This window comes from Eretmochelys imbricata, chromosome 3 (genome assembly GCF_965152235.1).
Source record: "Eretmochelys imbricata isolate rEreImb1 chromosome 3, rEreImb1.hap1, whole genome shotgun sequence".
Taxonomy (NCBI): Eukaryota; Metazoa; Chordata; order Testudines; family Cheloniidae; genus Eretmochelys; species Eretmochelys imbricata.
Window position 1 is genome coordinate 132,261,018 of NC_135574.1, and position 27,659 is coordinate 132,288,676.

The following is a 27,659-nucleotide window of genomic DNA, read 5'->3' on the forward strand; positions in this document are numbered from 1 at the left end:
AGTTATAAATTGATTGCACGGAGCCAGCCAGAACGTGTTAACAGCAATGCGCCAACAATGTGAGCTTCAGCAGAGTGAACTGTCATGTCCATTGTACACAGACTAGGTTGATATCCATATTTCAGATATATCAACAGCAACAAAAGAAACTCATCAGAGACTAAATATATGCAATAAATTTCTAATCCTTTTGCACTGTTGACCTATAGCGATCTATAGAGAATGAAACTTAAGAGCTAGAAACAAATCTCAAACCACAGAAACACCATAGAAATCAGGTATGTGTTTGGATGTTACATGAAGAACAGCAAAATGTTTGTCTTGTTGATAATACTGGGTTTTTCTTCAAGTATGAACATTAATTCACAAAATCCTACATCAAATGAGGAAAACTGTCCCTTTTCCATCACTTCATCTTCAACAATATATAAACTTTCACTTTTCCTTTTCAGACTAAGAACCAAGATGGTAAAATGTGAGTCAATGATATTAACATAGTTCTTTTTTCATAGTTGCAAACACAACATAACATAGGTATAAATTTAGTCACAAAGATACTATGACAAAGCAAGAGAAGATTGAAGCACCAAAGGTTTCTCTAATTGTGTCACAGTAAGGAGTGTTAACCTTTCAAATGTAAGGTATGCTGTATATAGCATCTATGGGAATTTAAATTATAATATAATCTTGCTAGTTAACTCCCAAGACCAGGTGTATAGAACAAGAGCCAGAATTTTAAAAGGTGCTTACCTTTGGAGAATTATAGACTTCTCCCACATGTTAGAATTACAACTTACTTTTATTGTCTAGCTGAGCTCTGTATTTACTAAACCCTTTTAGCCGTACTCTCTGGCCCAGAAGATCCAGGAACTCTTCAAAAGCAGGCCCTGCTGTCTCATTGTTATACATCTCTTCCTCTGTGCTTTGACCCGCTTTGCAATAAAGGACCCCAATCTTGTGCTGAAAACTCAGCTGAAATAAGAAAAGTAAAATTACAAATGGCAAAACATGGTAAGCAGTAAAACTAAAACAAAAACAAAAAAATTAACTATTAAAACTACTATTTTATTTCTGCAACAGCAGGAAAGGATTATTTAATAAATACGATCAAATAAATTATTTGAGAAAGTGAGGAAAATTTCTGATGCCAAAGATAACAAAGAAAACTATATTCAGCAAAGTCGACAGTCAGCATTCAAGCACAGATAGAACACGTTGATAAATCCTTGACTTTTGACTTCACTATCTATTATATATAGAAGTGTCCAGTATTGCATGCTCTACAATTTTATATCTTTAATTGGCACTGGCTGCACAACTGTCTTCTTTCACAGTCTGGGAACACAGCGAGGAATCTATTTTTAGAGCCTTGCAAATGCACAGATATCTGCTTTGTATCCGTAGGCTATTTTTAAGGATTGCAGCGTGGATGTGGATACAAATTTGGTATCCGCTCAGAGCTCTGCAGCCCACACTCACCCAAACAGAGTGGCTGTCACCCAGCCTGCAGGCTCCAATTCGGCTCTCTGAATCAGGTAGCAGCATTCTGGGAGTTGGGCATTCGACGAATTTTAGTCTCCACCTTGCTCGGAGGGAGGAGGTAAACTACAACTCCCAGAAGGGAGTGAGCCAAGCGCCATTTTGAAGGTGGGGTAGTTCTTTAAACGAGCAAGCAGTAATGGCTACATGTATTAGAGCAGCCATAACTGCATAAGGGTGGAGGGCTGCATAGAAGGACCCAGAATTGTAGCCTCCCTGCCCAGAGTGGGGAAGGTGGTATGGCAGGGGTGGAGCAGGTGGCAGAACAGGATGTCTCTGGGGAAAAGTGGGGTTGAGGGCTTGACACAGCCCTGTGTCCCTGCTGCGCAGTGACCTGTGGATAGGGTTGCCAACTCTCTAATCACGCAAACACCCTTGCCCTGCCCTGCTGCCCCACCCCTTCACCAAGGCCCCGCCCCGCTCACTTCATCCCCCTCTCTCCATCGCTCAATCTCCCCCACCCTCACTCACTTTCACTGGGCTGGAGCAGGGGGTGAGGGTGCGGGCTCTGAGCTGGGGCCGAGGGGTTCAAAGTGTGGAAGAGGGCTCCGGGCTGAGCCTGGGGCTTCGGGTGCAAGAGGGAGTGCGGGGTACAGGCTATGGGAGGGAGTTTGAGTGAGGGAGGGGGCTCAGGACTGGGGAAGGGAATTGGGGTGCGGAAGTGGGTTGGGGTGCTGGCACCGGGAGGGACGCTCGGGGCTGGGGGTTTGGGGTGCGGGCTCCGACTGGGCAGTGCTTACCTCAGGCGGCTCCCGGTCAGTGGCACAGCAGGGCTAAGGCAAGCTCCTTGCCTGCCCTGGCCCAGCGCTATTCCCGGAAGCGGCCAGCACATCCCTGCTGCCCCAGGGGGCTCTGTGCGCTGCCCATGCCTGCAGGTACCGCACCCGCAGCTCCCATTGGCCGCAGTTTCTGGCCAATGGGAGCTGTGGAATTGGCACTCAGGGCAGGGGCAGCGCGTGGAGATTCCCTGGCCCCCCTCCCAGCGGCCACAAACACGTGCCTGCTGCTTCCGGGAGCGGTGCGGAGTCAGGCCAGGTAAGGAGCCTGCCTTAGCCCTGCTGTGCCGCTGGACTTTTAGTGGCCTAAAATCTCCCACTTTGGCTTCTGTAGCCTCTGGGAGATAGAGCCCAATTCCGGGAATCTCCTGGCAAAACCAGGAGGGTTGGCAACCCTACCATGGAGCTGTTTAGAGCCCTGCAAATCTGCAGATATCCACAGACAATTTTTGCGGCTCAGATGCAGATACACCTTTTTGTATCCGTGCAGGGCTTTATCTATTTTCAAATACTTTTAGCTTTTAAACTTCAGCTAGTTGGTCCCCTGTATGTCAAGTGCTTCCCCATTCCACCTTTCTAATTATATGAGAACAGCCATTTAAAAGACATGCTTCAAATGAGTACTGTAAATAGGTTTTCACAAGATTAATTTTTTATATGCATCAATAAATTTTTTTCCTCACACGTGTCTTTTGCAAAAAAGTAATTTTCTATTTTCTGACCATCTTCACATGGAGAAATACAGCACAGTGTACTGTAAACTAAAAATCAGACTGCAATTGAATGTTGTTAAAATCTCAATACTAAAACATTGTTAGATTAGATGGGATTATTTTCTTGAGAAAAGTATTGACTTATTTTTTGAGCTGGATTCATGAGACAACAAATAGGAAACTCCCATATGAGTGGATTAGTCCTGTTAGTCTTTCTACCAGCTATTAGAGCTTCACAAACTGACAGAGATCATCAGTCACATCAGATTCCCTTAAGACATTTATCCATACACACCTTTCACATTTACTATCAAGTTCTAAAGTACTTCCTTACTCAAAATTCAGGACTACTGTCTAGGTCTGTAGAATAAAGAGTATATAATACTCTTCCTGTCAAAGCACACTTGGATGACAAAAATCTACTTCACATTAGGCATTCATGGGTGTGGTATCACATGTTTTATCATGACAACTGGTAGGAAAAGTCATGAGTTACAAATAGTAAAAAAAGGCAAGCAATGAAAATATTGCAAAAAGAGTCAAGTGTCATGAGAGTGGCTTTAAATCTCAAATTACCTTTATCTTCCCATTTTAGTAATAGCTGTGCTTGTACTAAATGACTGAGCAGTTATGAAGAGTTAAACTATGTGGTTTGTGTGCTGTTTTTTGGGTTTTTTTTTTTTTAATAAAAAAAAACTCCTCATCACCCCTGGAGGAATAAAATCTCCCATTACCAGTTTACAAAACTGATCTTTTGTGCCATCGTGATGTCACTGCTTTTCTGAGCTCCTGCACTGTTTGTCTCTCATGCAGCCTAGTGTTCAACTTGCCAGCACTCAAGATGATCGGTAAAATTGGCTTAATTATCACAGGCACCCACCATATACAAAAATCCTCAAATTTCAAAAAGTCATGGATATTTTTTAAAAACTCTGGAAAGAATCAGATTCTATGCATCTCGTGACAAAGAATGTAGCAAAACGTCCCTTGACTTCTATTGGGCCAGAATTTCACTCTTGGTTATTAAATTAAACCTATCAATGGGACAATTTTTACTTTGTTTTACTGATGTAAATCTGGCCTAACTCCACTGGTACTGAGAACAATTTCATAATACTATCTGTTCTGACTCAGGGAAGATATTTGTTAGTCATTACAGAATGGATGATGCTTTAGCTACTGAATAAACATCAGCATAGTTATGCTTGATGAGAAGCAGATCACACTCCATTTATTAAGGGAATGCTTAGATGACAACTTCAGGATCTCTATCCTGCACAGTTCAACTTTTTGGCTGCGATGTTCAGAGGAACCCAGGGAACTTGGGTGCTCAACATCAACTGAATTTCAAAGCAATTTGAGTACTAATTCCCTTGGACCCCTTTGTAAATTCCAGCCTTTGTGCCAGAGAAGGGCAAAAAGATTCCCATGCAATAAGAACATACACCATAACCTATCACCGGAAAAAGTACAATTATTAAAAATATTCCATCCTGATCTCCAGAAGAACAGGTGGCTTTTCCCATAAAACCTATGGTCAATCCGAAGTTGATCTAATTGCCTGTTTCTCACAACAAACAGGAAAATACAGATTCTTTATTTATATTCTTGAAAGAGGTTAATCATTCATTTCACATCTATTTTGCTTTTGTCATCATGGGAACAACAATTTACCCACAACAATTACTATTCTCCATAAGCCATACTAGATTTCATTGGTCACAAAACCTTTGGTAGAAAATGAGAGGAAACAATTACATGCAAGCACTGGCTTCCAACTGTGGAAAAGCTTCAAACAAACATTTCCTACATACCAGTCTCTCAAATGACTATTACCCTGGTGACCAAATTAATCCACTAGACCATGGTTCACATTTAAAAAAAAATGTGGCTGTACAGCCAGCCATCACCTTCAGTTGCCATGAAAGACTCTATTTGCTTGATTAATAAACTCAATGCATTAAACACCTAAGAGGATTAAAATCATAAAAGGATCTCATGGTAGTTCTATACACAGCTTTCTGTATTTGCCTCAGTAACTATTGCAAGATAAGAAGCATTAAAGAAATATTAAAATAATATATTCATATTGATGACAGCACATTTCACAACAGAACTGAATTCTCAATACTAAACATCAGGCATCAAAAAGGAAAAATGAGGAGTGTTGTATCTCAAAGTCACCGACTATTATAACATTACTTTGGTTTGTTTGACTGCTTTATGCTTCCACAATGGACACCCAAATTACAGTCTCGGTTTATGGTTGTGGGTGATGGCAGTGAGTTCTATAAATGCACCATTCAGTTTGTTTAAAGAAGGAAATGCCTTACATTGCCCCAAATGTGATTCCACTCTGGCCAATTAATATAATTGATATTATGAGCTGGAACTCACTTGAGTTTAAACAAAAAATATAGCTGTAAAGATGTAGAACCTGAGGAGCACTAAGAGTAAAAATTGGCTGAATGCTCCTGATTTCCTTTACAGTTTTTCATGAACTCTGACAGACCAAAGGAGAAAGTAAAAACATTATGCAAAACACACATTCAATTTAAAAACATATATTTGGTAATTTATTAAAAATTCTTTGTCTCCTAGCAGAGCAAATGAGGTGGGAAATATAGAGGAAATGGGTATGCAGAACTGGCTTGACATTCTCATAGCTAGGAACTCTCTATTGATCTACAGCGGCTCTGTTACAACTAGAAGAGAAGACAGAAGAATGCCTTGTATACACTAACATGTTAGACACAATCACTATTTCATACTGAATTAATACTGAACATTAAGACACGATAGTCACTTTTTTTGCACATACAATGATCATTTATTTAAAATTAAAATCTTAAACATTCTTTGCATAGGTGTACTAAAGGTATTCACAAGCTAGTCCTTCACAAATTATTCAGACGCAGCAAACATGCTTGGCAGTCTTTGAACAGAGCAGGTTCACCTTACTGAACCTGTTAAATCTCACCATTATTCACTCTGAATTTAAAGTGTACATTTGTTTCATTGCTGATGCAGTGTTAACCTGTCAGATAGTTCAAACAGCTGAAATTCTAATTGAGACTATCAAACATTTCACTCCACTGATAAGATTGCTACAGTGAATAAGCGTGCTAATTATAAGTTAAAATATGAAAACTAACTTGGGATTCATGGGACTATGATATAAGTAAATGTTATTTTTAACTATAATTCATCTGATTTTCTGAAGTGCTGAGCACTTCCAGCTGCCTTTGATTTCAGTTTTAGATGTAGAGGCTTATCGTGATTTTATAAATCTTTAGAATTTTACCTACTCTGTCTTTAAGAAATATAGATTGGTTAACCTTTATGTTTATATCCAATATTTGGGCATAGAAAATATGGACTTTAATCTGTGAAAACCATTTTTGTGAAAATTTTAAAAACATAGCACTAACTATATTCTCTCCCTCTTTTACTCTTGGGATTCTTTACAGGCTACTTGGTCTTTCCCAAGTTGGGAATCAAAAAAGGCATATTGCTTGGAAAAACACAAATTATTGTTCAAGTAGTTGCAACTCTGGCAATAAGGCATTTTTCTGGAGTCATTGAACCATTACCTGTCACAATTCTCATTTTGTCATTAAAAATACTGAGCTGTGTGTGAACTCTTCTTGAAAATAGAGCAATGGCTGTTCAAGAGAAAATATATTACATCACAAATTCGTGTTTATTTACAACACCAACAAAAGATTTAAGGAAAAGGTACATGTTCTTTCAAGTGGATAGTCTTTAGAGAGAAATCATATACTACATACCCCTTGTTCGTCCAGTTTAAGCAGCTGTTCAGAGACTTTGGGTGAGCTGGAAGCCTGCCTCAGGCACTGAATGCTCAGCTCTGGTATTACATATTCCAGTACCTCTTTGAGAGGCAGGCCTCGTGCTGTGCCATGTCTAGCAGTAGATGGTATGGCATCTTCTAATATTGCTCCTCTCAATGTAGTAAGCTGCAGCAAGAGTGGAAAACCTCATTGAATATTTATAATTCTAACACTATGCTATTAAAATCCAATCTTCAGGCTCCGAAGTGTGGGGATGGCGGGGAGAGAGACATACTTATGTTTAATTCATTGAGGATAGTGCAAAGGTTAGTGAAGCAACTTAAACATTAAAGAGGAAACAGACACTTGTAACTTCTAAACAAAGAAGTTAAATATAGTTAACACTAGACAATGTAGAATTACTACAAAATAGAAACTTTGGGCTGGTACTCAAATCCTGAACTCATTTCTTTTGTTTCTTTAGGCTGTGTCTTCAATGCAAAAAAGGTAAGTCTTTTTACAGCAGGATAATTAAGGTGCATTAGCCATCCAACTGTAAAATCCTAGTTGGACAAGGCACTGTACTTTTAGGGCATGTCTACACTGCAGATTGGGAGATGTGACTACAGCACACAGAGACATATCCTGATCTAGTTAGATCAAAGCTAGCTTGAGTAACAATAGCAGCATGGGCAGCAACTGCTTGAGTTTGCACCCAGGGTCCTATGCAGGCAGGACTAGCCCAGCAGCTGTTTGTATGGCCATTGCTTCACTATTGTCATTACTAGATCTAGCTTTTGATCTAGATCAAAGTTAGCGGAGCGTACACCTACCTGTGCTGTTATTACACCTCCCAATTGAAGTGTAGACAAATCTTTACTGGGAGGTAGAATAGGTGAGATCAGCCACAGGCAGAAATATAGTGTTGATCTCACAGTAACAACTACAGTGCCTTATCTCTACTAGGATTTTACAATAGGATAGCTAGTGTGCATTAATTATCCTGCAATTAAAAAAAATACAAAAACAAAAAAACAAAAACAAATACCCTCCCCACACACACACAGTTCTTTTTAACAGTGAAGACAAGCCTCGGTATTATACAATACATTTTTATATATATATTTTATACACACACACACACACACAGTGGAAACCTGAACATTACAGATTCAGAAAAGAGCTATACTGGCATTAGAAAAGGTTCAGAAAAGGGCAACTAAAATGATTAGGGGTTTGGAATGGGTCCCATATGAGGAGAGATTAAAGAGGCTCGGATTTTTCAACTCGGAAAGGAGGAGACTAAGGGGGGGATATAATTGAGGTATATAAAATCATGAGTGGTGCGGAGAAAGTGAATAACGAAAAGTTATTTATTTGTTCCCATCATAAGAACTAGGGGCCACCAAATAAAATTAATGGGCAGCAGGTTTAAAACAAATAAAAGAAAGTTGTTCTTCACTCAGCGCACAGTCAACCTGTGGAACTCCTTGCCTGAGGAGGTTGTGAAGGCTAGGAATATAACAAGGTTTAAAAGAGAACCGGATAATTTCATGGAGGTTAAGTCCATTAATAGCTATTAGCCAGAATGGGTAAGGAATGGTGCCCTTAGCCTCTGTTTGTCAGAGGCTGGAGATGGATGGCAGGAGAGAGGTCACTTGATCATTACATGTTAGGTTCACTCCCTCTGGGGCACCTGGCATTGGCCACTGTTGGTAGACAGGATACTGGGCTGGGTGGACCTTTGGTCTGACCCAGTATGGCCATTCTTATGTTCTTACAGTTAACAGGAATAGAGCTGGACAAAAATTTTTGGACAAAACTTTCACTGAAAAAATGCAGATTTGGGTTGGCTAAAACATTTAGCAAGTTCATGCTGAATTCGCTAAATTGTTTCAGAACAAAAAAATCCCCAAAACACCAAACGTTTTTGTGACTGAATGCTCTCCTGATCCCCTTAGAGGGGCAATGGACCTAGTGTATCTGGCCTGTTCAGGGGAGGACTGGACAGTGCAGAGCACACGTTTTTGTGGGAAATCTGGGACTGGGCATGTATTGTGGCTATACACAGACTTTGTGGGTGTTACCTGCATGCTGGCAGGCTGTTTGTCAGAAGCCCACATTGAGAGCTACAGCAGCAAAGCATTTTGAGGCACCCCAAATTGCAGGGCAAGTGGTGACAGCCCCTCACTGGTCTAGATTGCACCCCAGAACGTCAAAGTTTTGTTTTGACATTTTTTGAAACAGAACATTTTGAATTTTAGTTCACTTTTATTTCAAAAGGTAAAAAAACCCAAACCAAAACTAAATGTTTCATTTTAGTCAACCCCCATTTTCCTCCGACAATTCAGCCACTGTACCAGTTATTTATACAGCTCTAATCAAGAACTGCTATTTTGTGGCTAACAGGTGTTTCTTGCCATGATGAAGAGCACAAAGTTCTGAGAATCAAAGGAAAGTTTGCACTTGCTTATGACAGAGACCAACCAAAGATGGCATACACCTGAAACTTTCTTTCAAATCACCACTAAAAATAGGATCCATGTAACTCATTGCTGTGATAAAGGAATCATAGAATCATAGAATCATAGAATATCAGGGTTGGAAGGGACCTCAGGAGATCATCTAGTCCAACCCCCTGCTCAAAGCAGGACCAATCCCCCAATTTTTGCCCCAGTTCCCTAAGTGGCCCCCTCAAGGATTGAACTCACAACCCTGGGTTTAGCAGGCCAATGCTCAAACCACTGAAAATACAAACTAGTCTGAATATGAAAGTTTTGATCAGGTTTGATAAGTATACCTCCAATACAATCAAAGGCCACTTCTACTTCAAACACTTCTATTTTTGCTTCAGTAAGGTATTAGCATTCCCTCTCCTTCCATAAACTATGTACTTGGAAGAGGAGATTTGGCATCCCATATTTATTCCAGACCGCAAATATGGTACATCACTTTTGAAGAGATAGCATTTTAACAGGCATTTTGAAACTATACACTTGTAACATACCTTGAGGAATAGTAAACCTCTTCAAGTTCCTCATCCCTCCCCTTTGTCCCAAACTTTCATTCCTGCCAAAAGAAAGCTAATATTCTCCAGAAGCACCTCAGTCCAAACCTATCTTCCCTTATTTGATGTCTGCCCTCTCTTAGTTCTCCATCTGTTCCCTTATGGGACCCTCTGAATATATATGTACTGTACCTGCAACCAATCCAACTGTTCTCTAATGGTTCCCAACCAAAGGAAGGGAGCACTTCAGGAAGCAGGAAAATAAACAAAATTTTTCTTCAGGCATCAGCTCCAACATGTATTAATGCTACCAGAACACACACCTCCCTGCAAATGTATTCATCTGTAAAATCTTTTAAAAGTCAATTCCCAGATCGATGCTGGCATGAGAAAACTGCCAGTGTTCTAAGGGTTAACTTCTCTTTTACCGCCTCCTCCCCATTAAAACAACACTCACTAAACAGTACCTCACTTGTCCTGAAAGCTATACGATAGTTGAATTGAGATCCTTCTCTCTCCTTAGCATCTTCAACCTTCTCTCTCCGGATGCTGAATGCAACAGGACCTAGATTTTCATCAATTCCAAAGTAGTTCTGATGCTCTGTAGAAGAAGAGAATGAATGCAAAAAGGAAGAGAATAGTGAAGTGTTAAACTGATGGCTTCATCAAATCTTACAAGAGAAGTCTTACAGTGATAAACAGGCATCCACTGTTGCACTGTGCGCCATACAATGGCTTTTCTATGTCTAAACATTGTTAGATAGAAGAAATTACATTCTCCAGTTAAGATTAGAGATGCACAAGAATCAAAATATCTGGTAGGACAAGTTCTCTATAGACAACTAAATCACATCCATTTCTCATGAGTAGACAAGCAGCATGTATCTTTCAAAACTATATTGCCCTTTAGTAATATTTCAAGAGTGAACCATTATAAAGTGTCATGGCATGCTTTATCATTGATTGACAATTCGTGTCTTAAAGCAGTATAACAACTGTCAGAAATTAACATGAAGACTTCATTGTAGTGGGTGGAAACAAAATTAATCTATAGTAGGAACTGGAAAACAACACTCATTTTCTATACAGTTTACTATTACAAAACAAGCCACTATTTTATTTATTTTAAATAAAATGCTGTATTAAATTAATCTAGGTCACAGTGTGGAATAATATGCACAAACAGCAAGTTTTATACATATTAGAAGAAAGTTTGTAGCTCTAGTATCATTTACCAGAATCAACTATAACACTGTGGGTTGGGTTTTTTTAATAAATTACAGTAGAGATAGAAAATACTTAGATAGTCCTGCGGTTAATGCACAGACCTGGGAGTCAGAACACTAACAATACCATAAAGAATTGAAGCTAACAACTTTTCAGTTTATGGCAACCTGTTAATTTTGTGAATAGTGAACTAAAGCTAGTTCCTCTAATTTTCTTCAGATTTCTATTTTTGGCTATTGCTCACTTTGGCACATTTTTTCCAGGTTCTGTGAATTAATTGTAAGTAGAAGCATCATTATAGGAAATGTTCACAGAAGTGTATTTCAGGGGGAGAGAGAAGGCCTAGAGGATTGGTAATGGAATGCAGACCCTTTTACCACTAGCTTACCAACTTAACTACAGCTCAGACTGAAAACAAATGAAAATTGTTAACATTCAATGGCCTTTCAGGGATCTATATGATGCATGTTGGTGGTGTCTGTGCAGCTCCTAATGGAAAGCATCCACAACAGCTGGTACCCTTGGTTCCTCCAGGAGCTAAGGACCATCACAAAACCTCACCACTCTCTGCTCCAAATGCAAGGCACATTTCTTTGGCCTTGCCTTCTCTTACATAAACTTACAGCAACAGGTATGTTTATATTAAAGATAAACACACCCTACAAAAACATGACACTCCACCTCACATGCTTCTCCCTCTCGGGAGAGACTGGGGGAGGAGAGGAACAACATGTGACAGATGTGTAGTCACATTGCTTAATGCAGTACTGGAAGGTGCTCAGATACTAGGGTGATGAGCATGGTATAAAGAAAACTATATAGAATAGAATAAACCCTTGTTAACAATCCTGGAAATGACACTAAGGATCAAAGGGGCACAGACAATCATCTTTTCATGCTCACAGGCTACATGTTTTTCCAAAGATGAGTTCAGTCTCCAGTAGTGCCAATATGGCACTTTTCACAAGCATTACATTTACTTTAAATTATTTACTTAATTTTTAACAAAAGCAGAAGTAGAGAGGTTAAAAAGATCACACAATCCTAAATTGGTCATCAAGGCAAATCTTATTTTTGGTAGGTTACTCAAATGAACTCAACATATTTGTATGTATCACAACAGTATTTTTTAATTTGGTCTGGGATAACTATAGAATCCAAACATTTACTATTAACAGGAATTTCCACAATTGCACATTCAAGCTCTGAATAAAGGCAAGCACCTTACTTAAGGTTCTCCTATCCTTGGTTTTTGATGCAAATCAAGATAAAGGTATTCCTTTAGTTACTAGGTTTCTACCATGTAACATAAGTAAACACAAAGCTTTGTGCTTCAGCTCTGTCCTTTGCCAGGAAATTAAAGCATCTCTGGACAAAAAATGTATTTCTTATGGTGGTGTCTAAAATGATAAAATCATGCTGTCAACGCAATTTAAACATTCATCTTACGGTTTATAGAAAATATCTGCACATGACGTAAAATAGCAAAAACTCTGCAGGCTGAATAAAGGAAGACTGTTAACTCCTCCAGACATACAACTTATTGAAAGATTTGCTTATTCATCCGTATTATATTTACCTTGTCCACGTGGATTCATTGGAGAAGAAACCTGTAATCATAGCCTAGTAACCTCCTTTAATGTTCAAAAACAAACAAAAACCAACTGGTTGAAATGACAATACATAGACATAACATTTGTCTGGGAAATTCTTTTAAGTTATACACAGTTGGGGCTTTTTCATTTTTCAGTATTCTGACAGAACATACTGTTTGGATGTCCTCTCCCGCAGAGCCATAAACAAGTTTCATCTATACTATTCAGTTAACTTCACTTGGACAATTAAATATATTAGAAATTAGCAGTGGATAATTTACAAAAAGTTTGTTCATATGTCTAGGACAAAAAAAAGTGAGAAACTGTCAATCTTCGTACCACAATCTTGAAATTCATTAACATCTCTGAAAGGTTTTCTTGATAACTTGCCATTGAAATGGGATTTCTCTTCCATTTTTGAAAATGTTAGTGTATATCTTTTAAAACAAGTGATTCTCCACCACCAAACCCACAGAGACCAAGTGTGTCAAAAGATAGGGGACGTACTTCAGGTTCTAAAGTACATTTAGGTACTTAAATAAATGGACTGATATTCAGAAGTGTGGAGTGCACACAAACTCCCATCACCTTCTAAAAAAGTGGCTGGGTGCTCAACCCTTCTGAATATCAGTCCCCTTATTTAAATACCTAAATACGGACTCATGAAACTAAATTTAAACTACCACTTTTGAAGAAATTTTGGCTAAAAAGGCACTTCTCAGCACAGGAAACAAAAAACACAACCAACATGGAATTTCTAGGGTAACCCATTTTGAAGATGTGGGCAGAAAAAAAAAAAGGTGGGAAAAACATGGGTTGGTAATAAGGTAAGCAGTTGTAGGAGTTGCTTCTGGTAAGAAAGGAAACTTTAGTGAGAGGAAGTCCTAACTCCAGAGCAAGGAAAAGGTGCCAATATTTTTTAGCCAGGTCTGGTGCTGCCACGTATCATTTTGTCAAAAAGGAGAAGCCCATCAGTTCTTTATATGTACTAACTTTCCCATAACACTAATTTTAATGATTCCCCAAGGCTTTACTACAAGACTTGGGAAACCATCAGACAGTATTGTATGGCCACGTAAAGAGATGGGCTTCAAACCAAAACCCCAGGTCAGAACTACAGGCTTTGGAAAAGTTGAGAACTAGATCCAAACTTGGCAGTTCCAGCTTATCTCTTGTCCAAAGTGGAAGACGTTCAGAAACAAAACTTAATTCAGCTAAATATATTAGTTTACATTGAATCAAAGGTGGTAGGTAGGATGCTTTCAAGGAAAAGAACTCAACGAGTGAGGAGGTGCATCTAGAGAATGAAAGCATGAAGACACGACACTGGTCTTTTGGAAGGGGATTTTTAATGCAAGACACAATTTTTAAAAATGTTCCAAAATGCAAGTTAAATACAAGGATTTTTCCAGACTGAAGAGAAAAGAGGAAAAAAGCAAACAAAACAAAATTATTCTCAGTGGCACTCTATACCTCAAAGCCACAACCTGGAACGCTCATATTCACCACTGACATAATTATGATAGATTTTGTACAAAGTATGCCCTATGAGGTATCATTTTAAAAGTCTTCATCTGTTGAACATAAATATCCTTTTGGATTACATGCTCTATCATCGTATGTAAAGTTATGAAGTTTTGCTACATGTGTATTACTGAAATATGTTGTGAAATTGGGAACAACCACAACCAGCCTTTTAGGTATAACAATGGAGTAGACAGACAGCATTATTGGCTCATCAACACCCATCAAGGAAAGAATCCACTATCCCAGGAACTGTATACAATGGAGACTTCTCAGAGAGAGCATGTATACAATGGAGACTGTTTGAGACCACGTCATAGCAAAAGATCTTTCCAGCAAACTGGAAGAAACTATAAAAGAGGGGAAGTGATATCATGGCTTGGCCACACTCCCCAGACAACTCAACACCTGGAAACACATCTGGAGGATAAACACTTTGAACTGGGGAGAGTGGGCCCAAGCTGGAGAAGAGTCCCAGTTTGAGTATTAAGGAACTATATCATCTGTCAGGGTGAGCCACTGCTTGATTCAAATCCTGTTTAATTTGTAGAACACAGACTGCGAATTCACTTTTATTTCTTAGATAACCAAACTTTGATCTCTATGCTTGCTACTTATAATCACTTAAAGTCCATCTTTCTGTAGTTAAATCTGTTTTATATTTTATCTAAAACCATGTATTTTGGATGAATTGTTTGGGAAATCTCAGCTCAGTTTACAAAGGCTAGCATGTGTCCTCTCCACATTGAGGGAGGGGCGGACTGTGTAATAACTTACACTGATCAGGCTTCTGACAAGGGCAAGACAATACAGTTCTGGGGTGCAAGGCTGGGGAGCTGGGGGAACTGGCTGGAGCCTCTCTATTGTTGGCTTATGAGTGTCTGGCAAAGCATTCATGTAACTCAGTTGGGTGTGTCCCTGCCTTTGGATGTCTGTGTAAGTGCAGTTCCTGCCAGAGGTTTGTGGCTTAGCAACAGCATCACAATGTGAGACGGATATCCTAGGTTGGTGGGACAGGGGGCTCAGCAGTCCCAGAGTCCAGGTTGCACCCCAGGGACCCCATCATACTCTCCCAAAACCCGACAATTCAAATATCTAAAAGCTCTTCACTTTTTCATTTTGGAGTGTATAGAGGTCAATTTCCCTTTGAATATAAGGGTCCCATTGATACTGAGTGGATCTCATAATCATAAAATTCAATTTGCAAAGAGAAAAGACTGTCTCCAAGCTACTGAATACCGAACTGGCAGCTGATGCTGAAAGTCTGATAAGGCTTCCAACCCTGACATACCCTTAAAAATGTCCTTTTTAGACACAGACACTTCTTTTATTTGCTATCCGTAAGTAGTTGCAATTACACATTAAGAAGTGGTTGTAAGCATAGTAGTGATAGTCCTCATTGGTTGGTGATGGAGACAATTGCTTCATGGAAAAGGACATTTTAAAAAACAAACTCAATGCTAAATAATGCTCCTTTCAATTACCCTTTAAAATTTTTGCATACATCTGTCTCCTTTTACTCACTCCCTCAGGTCTGCTAAACTGAGATCCATGAAAGGATACTGTCTATACATCAGAGCTACAATAAAACATTTTAGTTGTTGCAAATCATATCAAGAGTGATAAATATTTTACACAATCAATGTGAAAATATTTTATTTTACATCCATGTCATGTGAGGAGTTTATTTTTGCAATAGCTATGCATCTTATATACACAACAATAAATTTACTGTTTATTTCAGAAATTAGAAGCTGAATTCCTAATCCATAATTTGTTGATAGGGAAGGAAATTGTTAATGCTGCATATGCCGAATTGTTTCTTAAAACAGAAATAAAAGATACATGTTGACAGCTGCCAATTATAAAACTGAACTAAAACACCAATTAGACAGAAATAGGGTGACCAGATATCCCGATTTCATAGGGACAGTTGTGATTTTGGGGTCTTTTTCTTATATAGGCTCCTATTACCCCCCAGCCCCTGTCCCGATTTTTCACATTTGCTGTCTGGTCACACTCGGCAGAAAGTTATTTCTCTTTCATAGGTATCTCCTTAAAGGCACAAGCAAAGGAAGGTGGATGTGTATTTCTTTATAAACAAGCAGCTGTTTGCTACCTTTCTATTTAATCTTTCACAGCCTCTTGTTAAGTTTTCCTCTGCAATTCAATGTACAGTAGTTCATAATGTCAACCAGTGAGCTCACTATCATGGAAGGATATCAAGTGAGACTCAGTGTGCACAATTCATGTGTGTATATCCATATACATTATTTTATATATCAGGAACATGCACAAAATTGAATGCCTAAGGTAGCACTCTAGGGGCAAAGAGGGGGAAAATTTAATACTCTGAATGTGAAATGTATCAAACATGTATGGTATTTACTGCAGCAGCAAAGTCAGGGATGTACATGTAACTTTAATGAGCCATTTATTATCAAGTAGAAATCTCAGTGAGACACTGTTAAGCTGATGACATCTCAAGGTCTAAGTATTTCAAGCAAACAGAAGGAGAGGTTACTCACCTCGTGCAGTAACGAGTTCTTTGAGATGTGTGTCCCTGTGACTGCTCCACTTCAGATGCAGGGCACTGACTGACAACTGTCCCTGTGCCCTGAACCTTTGGAGATTTTCAGTGGTGGTGCCCATGCGGCCTGCACATGCACCCCACACATGCGCCCAACACTGCGGCAACATGGGGCTGTGTGGGCAAACCACCCTTAGTTTCTTCTCCACTGCAAAGTCCCCCAGGAAACTCTAAAGCAAAGGGGAAGGAGGGCAGATAGTGGAGCATCCACAAGGACACGCATCTCAAAAGAACTCCAGTTATTGCATAAGTTGAGTAACCTCTCCTGTTTCAAGTAGTGTCTCTGGGAGTGCTCCACTTCAGGTGACTCCCAAGCAATATTGCTCTAAGGTGGCAGGTAGTTTGAAGAAGAGTCCAACAGAGAAGCAAGGACTGCACTACCTGCAGCAGCATGGATCTTGCTGCCAGCACCAAAACATAATGATTAGAAAAAGTATAACCAGATGACCAAGTTACCACTCTACAGATGTCTGCAATAGGTACATCCTTAAGTAAGGCTATATATGTAGATAGTGCTCTTGTGGAATGTGCTATCGCTCTTAAAGATGCTTGACCATGAGTTGTGTCGTAAAAGATCTTAGTACAACCGGAGATCCACTTTGATAACCTCTGTTTTGAAATTATTGAATGTCATTATACAAGGTAGCCTATTTCCTCTTGTTTTTTCCTACCCCCCCCCCCCGCCCCCAGATGTTCTGGTTTAACTTGGATTTAAACTTGGAGAGTGGTCAGTTTGGATGAGCTATTACCAGCAGGAGAGTGAGTTTGTGTGTGTATGGGGGTGGGTTTTTGGAGGGAGGTGAGGGAGTGAGAGAACCTGGATTTGTGCAGGAAATGGCCTAACTTGATTATTATGCACATTGTGTAAAGAGTTGTCACTTTGGATGGGCTATCACCAGCAGGAGGGTGAATTTGTGTGGGGGGGTGGAGGGTGAGAAAACCTGGATTTGTGCTGGAAATGGCCTAACCTGATGATCACTTTAGATAAGCTATTACCAGCAGGACAGTGGGGTGGGAGGAGGTATTGTTTCATATTCTCTGTGTATATATAAAGTCTGCTGCAGTTTCCACGGTATGCATCCGATGAAGTGAGCTGTAGCTCACAAAAGCTCATGCTCAAATAAATTGGTTAGTCTCTAAGGTGCCACAAGTACCCCTTTTCTTTTTGCGAATACAGACTAACACGGCTGTTACTCTGAATACTGAATGCTTGTTTCTGTCTGATTTGGATACAAATAGTCTTCTAAATATCCTATCTAGGTAAAAGGCTAATGCCCTCCTGACATATAGGGTATGGAATATGGCTTCTTCATTAGTCTGGTGTGGTTTGGGGGTGGGGAACTAGGAGATGAATGGTTTGATTAATATGAAATTCTGAGGACATCTTAAGTAAAAATCTTGGATGGACCCGCAACAACACTTTCTGGCGATTACCATAAAAGGGGGGTCTGCCATTAAAGCCCCCAAGTCTCCAACCCTTTGGGTAGAAGTGAATGTTACCAGAAAGAGTCTTCAGTAATAAATCTAATAAAGAACAGTTAGCTAGTGGCTCAAAAGGATGTTTCATACGGCAATTAAGGACTAGGTTCAGATCCCAACTAGGAATATTATTTCTGATTTGTGGGAAGATATTTGACAAACTTCTTATGAATCGTGCCATAGCTGGGTAAGCGAAGAGTGAAAAGTCCCCAGTGGGTGTGTGAAAAGCTGTTATTGATGCTAAGTGAATCCTAATGCAATTCATAGAAAGACCCAATGTTTTCAATTACAAGAGGTAATCCAATACCTTAAAAAGAGGAGAGCAAGTGTGAAAAACCGGATGACTGTTACACCAAAGATATTGTTTCCATTTCTGGGAGGTAAATATTTCTTGTAGATTCTTTTCTACTATTTAATAAAATGTGTTGTACCTCTCATGTACAGGATACCTCTATTCCGGAAAGCCATTGAGGAAGTTATGCTTGGAGCCTCACAATCTGTAAATTGTGGTGAAGTGTCTGATCTGCAGTCTGAGTCCGTAAGTGAGGACTGATTGGAAGCCTCCATTGAGGGCGAGGGGTGAGTCTGATGAGACAGGGATACCAGACTTGTCTTGGCCACATTAGTGCAATTAATAGGACTCTGGCCCACTCCTGTTTCTTTTCATTGAGAACCTTTAACAAGAACGGTGTTGGTGGATACACATAGTGAAGTCCATCAGATGAGAAATGTATCTCCTAGGGATTGAGACCCTCTCTGGAACAATACCTGATGCATTTTGCATTGGCTGCTGTAGCAAGTAGATTGACCTATGGGAACCGCAAGCTAAGAATACTACCTGGAGGACTCAGCTGTTCAGTTCCCATATGTAAATTTAGAAAGTAAAGTCTGCTGAGGTCATCTGCCATGATTTTCTAAATATCTGGGAAGTAAGAAGCTGTGATGACTATGTACCAATTCCAGAGTTTTATCACTTCAGCACAGAGAGACATGGAATGTGCTCCTCCCTGATGTTGATACTGTAGAACTGATCAATGAAATTGTTCTTAATTGTTCACTTTATTAATATAACTTCATAAGCAAAGTTTTATGAATGAAACATTCATTCATAAAACCGGTTACCCCAATAACTGGCTAATTGAGTTTCACTTTCAATCCAATTGCTGCTTAAATCACTGAAACTTATACTGTTTCAACATTGTAACTTCTGCTCACTTTTTGCCATTCCTTACACTTGTCCATATTGCAACACAAACTCCATTTTAAAATGCTCACTCCATTTTGTAAACCCTGCTGCAACCTTCATTTTGCAAAACCCTGATGTAATCTTATTAGTGTAGTTTAGATGTATGGATGGATGATGGAATCAACCTCCAGCCCCAGCCTGTCCTGATGAAATAAAGTGTAACCACCACCGGCTGAAGATGCAGACAACAGCCCTGACAAAGCAAGAAGAGTCCACCCTAAAAAGAAAAGAACAAAAGTACAACTGAAGAAACATCAAAGCCAGGTCCCAGGCTGAAAGTCATGTCTGCAGTTGACGGGTGATCAATCGAACTGAACCCAGAGGCAGCATGACACAGCAAGACCTACAGACTCTGGATTCAAACTAAAGCCTACAAAAAGGATGGATGAGATGGAAGACTTTGGAGGGTAACATTCTGCTGCCAACATGGAAGGGCATCGGTGCATGCCCAACAGAGACCCAGCCCTTCCTTGTGCCCAGCTTTCCTGGCCAAATAGCCACCACAAGCCACGAACTCAAGCTACATTCAGGACTGGTAACTATACAGCAGCTGCAGAACATTGGGGGTGTGTGTGTATGTGTGTGTGTGTGTGTATGTTAGATATTAGTTATTGGTCATAAATCAAATTGTGTTATAACACGTGACATCTTGTCTTGTCCCCTGAAAAGATCCTGTGTAGTTTTGTCTGCATAACAATACAATACATGCATGCCTAGCTGTGTGTCATTATTTTTACTGACTTTGATCTGATCAGAGATAGAAAGTGTAAAACATTCATGTGGAGAAGACGCTCTTGTATTGACCATTTGCCTTGCACCTTGTGAGGTCCAGATGTGCCCCCCCCACCCCCAACAACAAAAAGCAAAGCAGCTAATGTTATCACTACAGTAGGGGGATTCTGAATGAATGGGACACCTGCACAAGTTTTGGTCAGGTCCTTCCACCAGCTGGAGTGGCTGCAGAACCTATTGGAAAACAGATAGTAACCTGCCTAGGCTGTGCTTACTTGGTATGTAAACCGTTCAACAAATCCCTGTAGACCTTGGAGCTATAATCTGGCATGCTGACCTACAAAGATGACATATTTCCCAGCAGCTGAAGACAATCCCTTATTGTTATTTGAGGACTGCCCTGAATCTTTGAGATGAGATTCAGTAGTGTGAGAAACCTACTGGAAGGAGGTACACTCTGCCGGTCGCTGCATCCAGAGAAGCTCCTATGAAGTCTAGAGACTGTAGAGGAGTCAAAAAGGGCTTTGTGGTTGATTTGAATGCTCAGGTTATGAAACAGAGAACACAATTTTACTGACACCAACACTTCCTGATATGATCTACCCCGATCATCCAGATACAGGAAAACAAATTATACCCATAAGACATAGGTGGGCATCAACTACTACCAGAATCTTTGAGGATATCCTGGGGGCCAAAGATAGGCCAAAGGGAGCACCCAGTAGCGGTAACACTTCTTGCTGATTAGAAAATGAAGAAACCTCTTGTGTGAAGGGTGAATAGAAATATGAAATCTTGAAGGGAAAAAATCATGAACTAGTCTCCTAATTCTAACAAGGAAATTATTGCTGGAAGGGTCACCATCCTGAATTTTTGCTGTTTTTACATACCTGGTTAGAGACCTGAGGTCTAAAATTAGCCTCCATCCTTCGTTCTTTCTAGGAATCCAGAAGCCCTTTGAATAAAATCCCTTTTCCCTGTTCTGTACAGGAACTGGTTCTATTGCTCCTAAACATAGAAGTGAGGCCATCTCTTGCACCAGCAACTGATCATGAAAGGAGTCCCTGAAGAGAGAAGGGGAAGTCTTCTACAATACTCTAAACATCTCTTTGGAAGCCCAACAGCTGCAACCAAGACTTTCTTATGACCACTGCAGTGGATATAGTCTGTGTTGCAGTATCTGCAGCATCCAAGGAGATCTGGAGTGATGTCTTTGACAGGAGAGGACCGTCTTGTATAATGGCCTTAAAGTGGTCACGATGTTCCTCTGGCATGTGATCAACAAAGGAATTAAATTTGTTATAATTTAAATCGTTGTATTTGGCTATGAGTGCCTAATGGTTTGGTATTCTGAAGTGAAGAGTGGCTGAAATGTAGGATTTGTGACCAAAAAGATCAAGCCTCCTGTGGTCCTTACTGTATGGGGTGGACTTTGAGCAATGTTGTAGGTGTTCATTAACTGCCTCCACTACTAAGGAACTTGGAGCTGGATGGAAAAATAAAAATTCTCATTTCCTGGCATGAACATAATTTTTTTTATCCACCCTCTAGAAGGTAGGCAGTGAAGTAGCTGGGGTTTACCCAACTGTCTTAGCAGGTTCCATAAGAGCTTCATTGACCAGAATGGCAATTCTTATAGATGTCCAGGTGTGCAAAATTTGTAGGAGTTTGAGGTGGGACTGCTGAATCTCCTATACAGGAATCTGAAGTGTGTCAGCAATTTCCTTCATCAGTTCCTGAAACTGCCTGAAGTCATCTGCCATTGAAGGTGGTAGGGGCAGGACAGCTTTGTGAGGCAATAAGATCGTATTAGTGAAAGGTGCCAATCTGCTCTTGCTTCTTGCGCCTCAAAGGTCTCCTCCTCTGGCATAGGAGGTTGAGGCAAAGGGGCCCTTCTCTATTTCCGCTGGTGGTGCAAAGGCCAAGTTGCAATCTGTTGACAATAGAATGTCCAGAAGTCCTAGCAAGGTCACTGAGGGGGCCCAAAAGGCATAGCTGGAGTCATCCATCTGTGCTCCTGCCATGTGGTTGTCATTTGAGGTCTATCCTCCTGTAATATGTCAGTGAAGGAGGGAAAACGATGTGTCCTGGAATAGACATTGGAACCCTACACCGAAATTTGAGAATCTGAGGAGTCCTCTTCCACGTACTCCAAGCATGGTGGTGGTGGAAATAGCTATTCAGGTTGCAAAGTAGATGGGGGTGAACATCATGATCTAGATGATAGAGGGGTCAGTGACCAAGAGAGTCTTGATGCTGACAAACCCCCCAGCACTGGTTAACAGAGAAGAGACTGGCTCTGAAGACACTATTGGGTCCTTGGGGTACCTAAATTCTTGTGGTATCGATGGTATCAAAGATGGGGTCGAGTGAGAACCTGTGGAGGACTGCTTCAGTCCCAATGCAGCTGGTACCTAACTTATGGCATTTGCGTGAGTCAGCTCTGATTCCATGAGTACTGTAGGTAGCTAAGCGGTCTTTTGTACCCTTTACTTTAATGTTACTGATACCGAGTTGTTCAGGGATGGGCTTAGAACTCTGTTCAACAGTATCCCTGCTGCTCTGGGTACAACTACCCAAACTTGGTACTGAGTTCATCTCAGATGAATGATTCTTCCTCCTTTGCGGTACCAGTATCAGTCAGAGAATGCATGGAACTCCCCTTGGGAGGTGAGGTCTCTATAGCATTCTTGTGAGTCAGCAACCAAGGTATTCTTGGAGATTTACTCCTTACCTCCTTCTGCTTAGCAGCAGATGTCAATGAGGACTTTGATAACAGATATACTTGGTGCTGCTTTACTGCCTACATCGCTAAGGGTCTCCGGTGACTGAGATTTTGATGTGGACAAGGCACTAGCAGAACTGGGAGTGTATGTACACAGTGGTCCTCTGCCCTGGAGCCAAAACTGATTGTAAAACTTGCTCCATCATTAGAAGTTTAAACTTGATCTCCCTATTTTTCCAGGATCTACCCTTGAAGAAAGTACAGTTCTTGCGCTTACTGGAATACAAGTATCACTCAAACAGCAGAGGTACTGGCAATGCCCATCACTTACTGGAATAAGCTCATGGCAGGAAAGGCACCTCTTGAATCCCGGTGAGCCCAGCATACCCAAGTAAAATAATGAAAAATAACCCTTAGAAGGGGATGCTTCTAACTAAATCTGAAATTAATACAATTAATTTTTATTTTTAAGAAAAAGAAGAAAAGAAAGGGAACAACTATTCCAACAACTATAAGCACTGTAAGTGATTAACTATATGCCAACTATCTGCTGAAATATTAGAGAGAATGGGCACCAAGAGACTGTCTCATGCTGAAAACAGTTGAAAAGGATTTGAGGGTGGTTTACCTACACAGTCCCATATAGCCTCAGCACAAGGATGTGTGGAGCATATGCATGGGCTGAACAGGCACCCCTACCAAAATTCTCTCAAAGGCATAGCGGCACATGAAATGGAGCACCGACAGGACACTACTAGAAGAAGAATCCTAAAAAACCATTAAGTAAGCAGCATTAATTTTTACATTCCAAACCATTAAGGAATCAGTGATTGTAAAAGGTGTCCACATGAGCATGCTGATTCCTGAAGTCCTCTACCCACAGTGCAGTTAACAGCATGGCCAGCAGCAGTGCAAGTTTCCCAACACTTAATTAGGAACATACCTCAAACCAGACCTGGAGGGACTCCCACTGTTTCAACCAGGGTACCAATTAGTGAAAACTGTCATTGTGGGTTGCTGAGCCTTTGCCCCCGGGAAAAAGAATGACACCAACAATTTGTTTCACACAAGCTATGGAACAGCTATCAGATGGCAACAATTCTATTTCTTAGTGTTCATATTTTGATTCATATACTCATCAAGTGTGCTGTTTCTAGTGAAGGAATCATATAAACATACATTTCTAATGATATCAAAGCAAATATTACCCAAAACATATTTCATTTGGGTCAACTGTTCAGCATGACAATATGGGTTGTATATATTGTATTATCTGAAGGGGTCCTGAGAAATTTGCCTTGCTAAAGAAAGAACATTCTTTTTTTTTTTCTGTTTTTTTTTTTTTTTTTTTTTAATTTTCCTTCTTTCTTATGCTCCACTTTGTCTTCCGTAACAAGGCAACTTTTGTTCAGTCTTATCTGCAATCTGCCAAAGACTACTCTTCAATTTTTTGAAAATTACAATTTTTGCTTTCTAAAACCCATTTTAAAAAAAAACTTTCATTTGGCTTGTCCCCCTCTCCCCTTTTATTTTTACTCTAATTTTTAACTCAGCTGTCCATCTCTTCTCCATTTTCCCTGTAAATCAGTCCCTTTTTCTCCCAGGCTCTCCAAACATATGCTAAATACTCTCATGTCACCAGTTTCCATGGTTCTCCTTCACCCTTGAAACCCAACAGTCCCTATCCCTGACCTCCCAGACAGCTCAAGAGCCATCCTTATCTCTGTCTTTCTTTACACAACCGGTGGGTCTTTTTTCCTCCACCACCACCAAAGTTTCAGGTTCTTACTTTCTTCCCTTTTCTTGTCACCCAGTTCCCACAATTCTGTCCCCATTCTCAGATCTCCATAGCATGATGGAGGTAAGAACTGTACTGAATCCTATTGAGTCCCTTCCACAGGGACAGAGGAGGAAGTAGTAAGTCAATCAGTGTGGTGCTTGCTGCTGCTCAGATGTGGCTAGGAAGGCACAGCAAGCATGACAATAGGAAGACTCAGCCAAAGGCAGAGAACCTTTGTTATGGAGAAAGACAAAGGTTTTTATTACAATGGGATAAAAACCTGAGCTGTGTCTATACTAGTGCTTCACCTTGGAAAGCAGTTTAACATTTTTCTAGTGTAGCTACACTAAAAGAACAGGGCTGATGGGCTTGGAAGGGAGCACATCCAGCCTTGCTTAACTGGAAGACTGGCTATTGTAATGCAGAGCTTTTGAGGGAGCTGAGAGAAACAGCGATGTAGGAGTGGTATATGGAAGATTCCAATAGCACCCCGAAGAAAAGAAAACACAGGGAAGGACCACAGAGAGAAAGATGGAAGAAACAAACAAGATTGGTAGACAAAATACACATAAACTATAGGAGAAGAGAACAAAATCCAGACATAGTGATGTATTTTTTTTGAAGTGCATTATGTACTCCAGTGGATGGATGTCAGCTACTCACCTAATTAAAGATGGTAGTTAACTCTACTGAAAAAGCCTCAAAAATAAAGCCTCCTCTCTAAAATTTTGTGCCCCATCTGTTCAGAGTAATTTGACAGGAGATCAACATTTGCCCTGTTCTCAGGCAAAGAAAACTAAAGCCTTGTACAAGGAAGCTAATTTACAATATACTTTAAACTACACCACACTACTCAGTGACCTTGGATAAGTCACATAATATTTCTGTACTTCATTTTACTCATTGGATACTACTACTTGCAATTCTCACAGATATAGTGAGAGGTTTAATTTTTGTCAAATACTTTGAGAGTCTTTGGGGGAAATGCTCTCTTTTAAAGGGCTAAATATTAAGCAAATTAAACCTGATATGTACACATCAAGAAGGAGAGACTTACCTTTTCCATAGAAGAACTTTCGGTAATAATATGCTCCAAGATCAATGTGTTCTATAATATAACGTTTAACTTTCTCCCGGTGAATTGACTGATTCTCTCTTGGCACCTCCAGTACAGAAACACCAGCATTCGTGCAGTGGGAACTTAGAGAGGACTCAAAGGAACAACTTTCACCTGAAGCAAAAGATGCAGAGTTTGCCCTGGAAAGTGCAATCCTCCTGTCTCCTTCTCCACCAGTTTCATTCCTGAAGTAAGGGCAACTCAGTATTAGGTCATTGCTTTTCCCATCACCCTCATCAGCATCTAGGTTTTCTTTTGAATTGAGGTCCTCTTTACTTCCCAAAGGAGATTCACAGTTTCCTGTCTGGCCTGTTGTCATTTGAGTTTGTGATGCGGCTGAAGCCCCGGTGGTTATATTTTTTCTTTTTCCCACATTAACCCTGGTAGCCATTGCTTCATTTATGTTAAATAAAATGCTCTGAACATCATAATGTGCAAAACATTTTTGACAGTTCCAAGGACGAATGTTTCTCTCAAATCTACCATCATCCAGTTCTGAAGAAAATTTGAAAGTTTCATGCTCACTTTTAATAGTTCGCAGTTTTCTAAACAGAGATGTTTCTACTGCTTCTGATTTTAGTCTCCATTTGAAAGATTTGTCCCTGTCTCTACCAATAAGCAGGGCACTATCCATATAATCCAATCCAGAAATCCTGACAAATTCTCCTCTGGAAATCTGTGTGGCAGCATGAAGACTTGGAGAAATTGTAGGGTCACAGCGGAAAAACTCGGGAAATCCAAATGGAGCAAGAGTTTTATGTTCAAAATTTTCCACTCGATATCCTCTGAGCATTGCAAAAAAATTCTCACCAGATAAACCTTGCCTGTCAATTGAAGAAGTACTTCCATATTCTCTATGAAGAGCTGCTCCCGTATTTGGGTTAACGGCATTCTGGTCCAACACATCTTCAGCATCAATGTCACTAATGGTGACATCACTGTTGCTTCTTTGTCTTATGGGATGAAGTCCCCTCTGGGGAGAATGGACAAAGAGATCTCCTATTGTATATTTGGTCTCTGCAAACTCCAAATCCAACTGCTGTTCTTGTTGCCCATCACTTTGGTCATTTTGTCCATTTGGAATTACTGATCCAACACTCTCATAACTGGTTTGAGGTCTACTCTCCCATACTGCTTTACTTAGCTCCTTAGAGCAATCCTTTTTAGGAGGCCATTCAGATACCCTCGCTCGGACACCCATTTTAGGCATAGCTGGCGTACCATTAGTTTGATTACTTTCATTTTTGCTAGATGTATTTAAAGAAGCAGGAGGACCCACGTTACCATTTAAAGCTTTAAATTTTCTAGCAAAGTAGTCATCGGACTGCATACTTCTTGAAGCCTCCTTGAACTTTGAGGACGTTCGGCTGGGTTTGTGCTTATCTTCTTGTGAAGACCTTTGATCGCTCATGTCCACTCAAGGGCAAGGGAGTACCTAGTCTTACCTCCAAGACTGGTACTGCTGTTATCACATATGGAACAGAGAATTGCAAAATAAGACAACTACTGTCTGTATCAGAGCATAATCGTATCAGAGTGTCTTTTTTATAAAAAAAAATAGTCAGAAAAACAGGTCTTCATATTTCCCTCAGTTTAGAATTTAGAATTTCCCTCAGTTGAATTTGATATCAATCCAGGTGTATTCCTTGTACCTGTTCTGAAAAAGAAAAATGTGCATTAAAATGATTTACATTCAAAAGCAGGAAGCCTACAGTGTTACTTGTAAATATAAAACATCCTAAACACCTTTAGTGGCCCATATATTCTCAAAGGAACTCAGATACAAACATACTGAGTATATTACAAATTATTATG

The 27,659-nt window shown here is 40.1% G+C and overlaps 1 protein-coding gene across 2 annotated transcripts in view; it reads right to left on the reverse strand.

The window, feature by feature from the left end:
* The window catches only part of SIPA1L2 (signal induced proliferation associated 1 like 2), a 134,722-nt gene extending 107,337 nt beyond the window's left edge, over nucleotides 1–27,385 (reverse strand). For both annotated transcript variants that reach the window (XM_077811836.1, XM_077811835.1), the window contains exons 1-4: nucleotides 25,785–27,385; nucleotides 10,297–10,430; nucleotides 6,820–7,008; nucleotides 798–972 (exon numbers count right to left, since the gene is read on the reverse strand). In XM_077811836.1, the coding sequence (XP_077667962.1) occupies nucleotides 798–972; nucleotides 6,820–7,008; nucleotides 10,297–10,430; nucleotides 25,785–27,255 (1,969 nt within the window). In that variant the 5' untranslated portion in view covers nucleotides 27,256–27,385. The remainder of the gene's footprint in view (nucleotides 1–797; nucleotides 973–6,819; nucleotides 7,009–10,296; nucleotides 10,431–25,784) is intronic.
* Nucleotides 27,386–27,659: the final 274 nt, after the last annotated feature.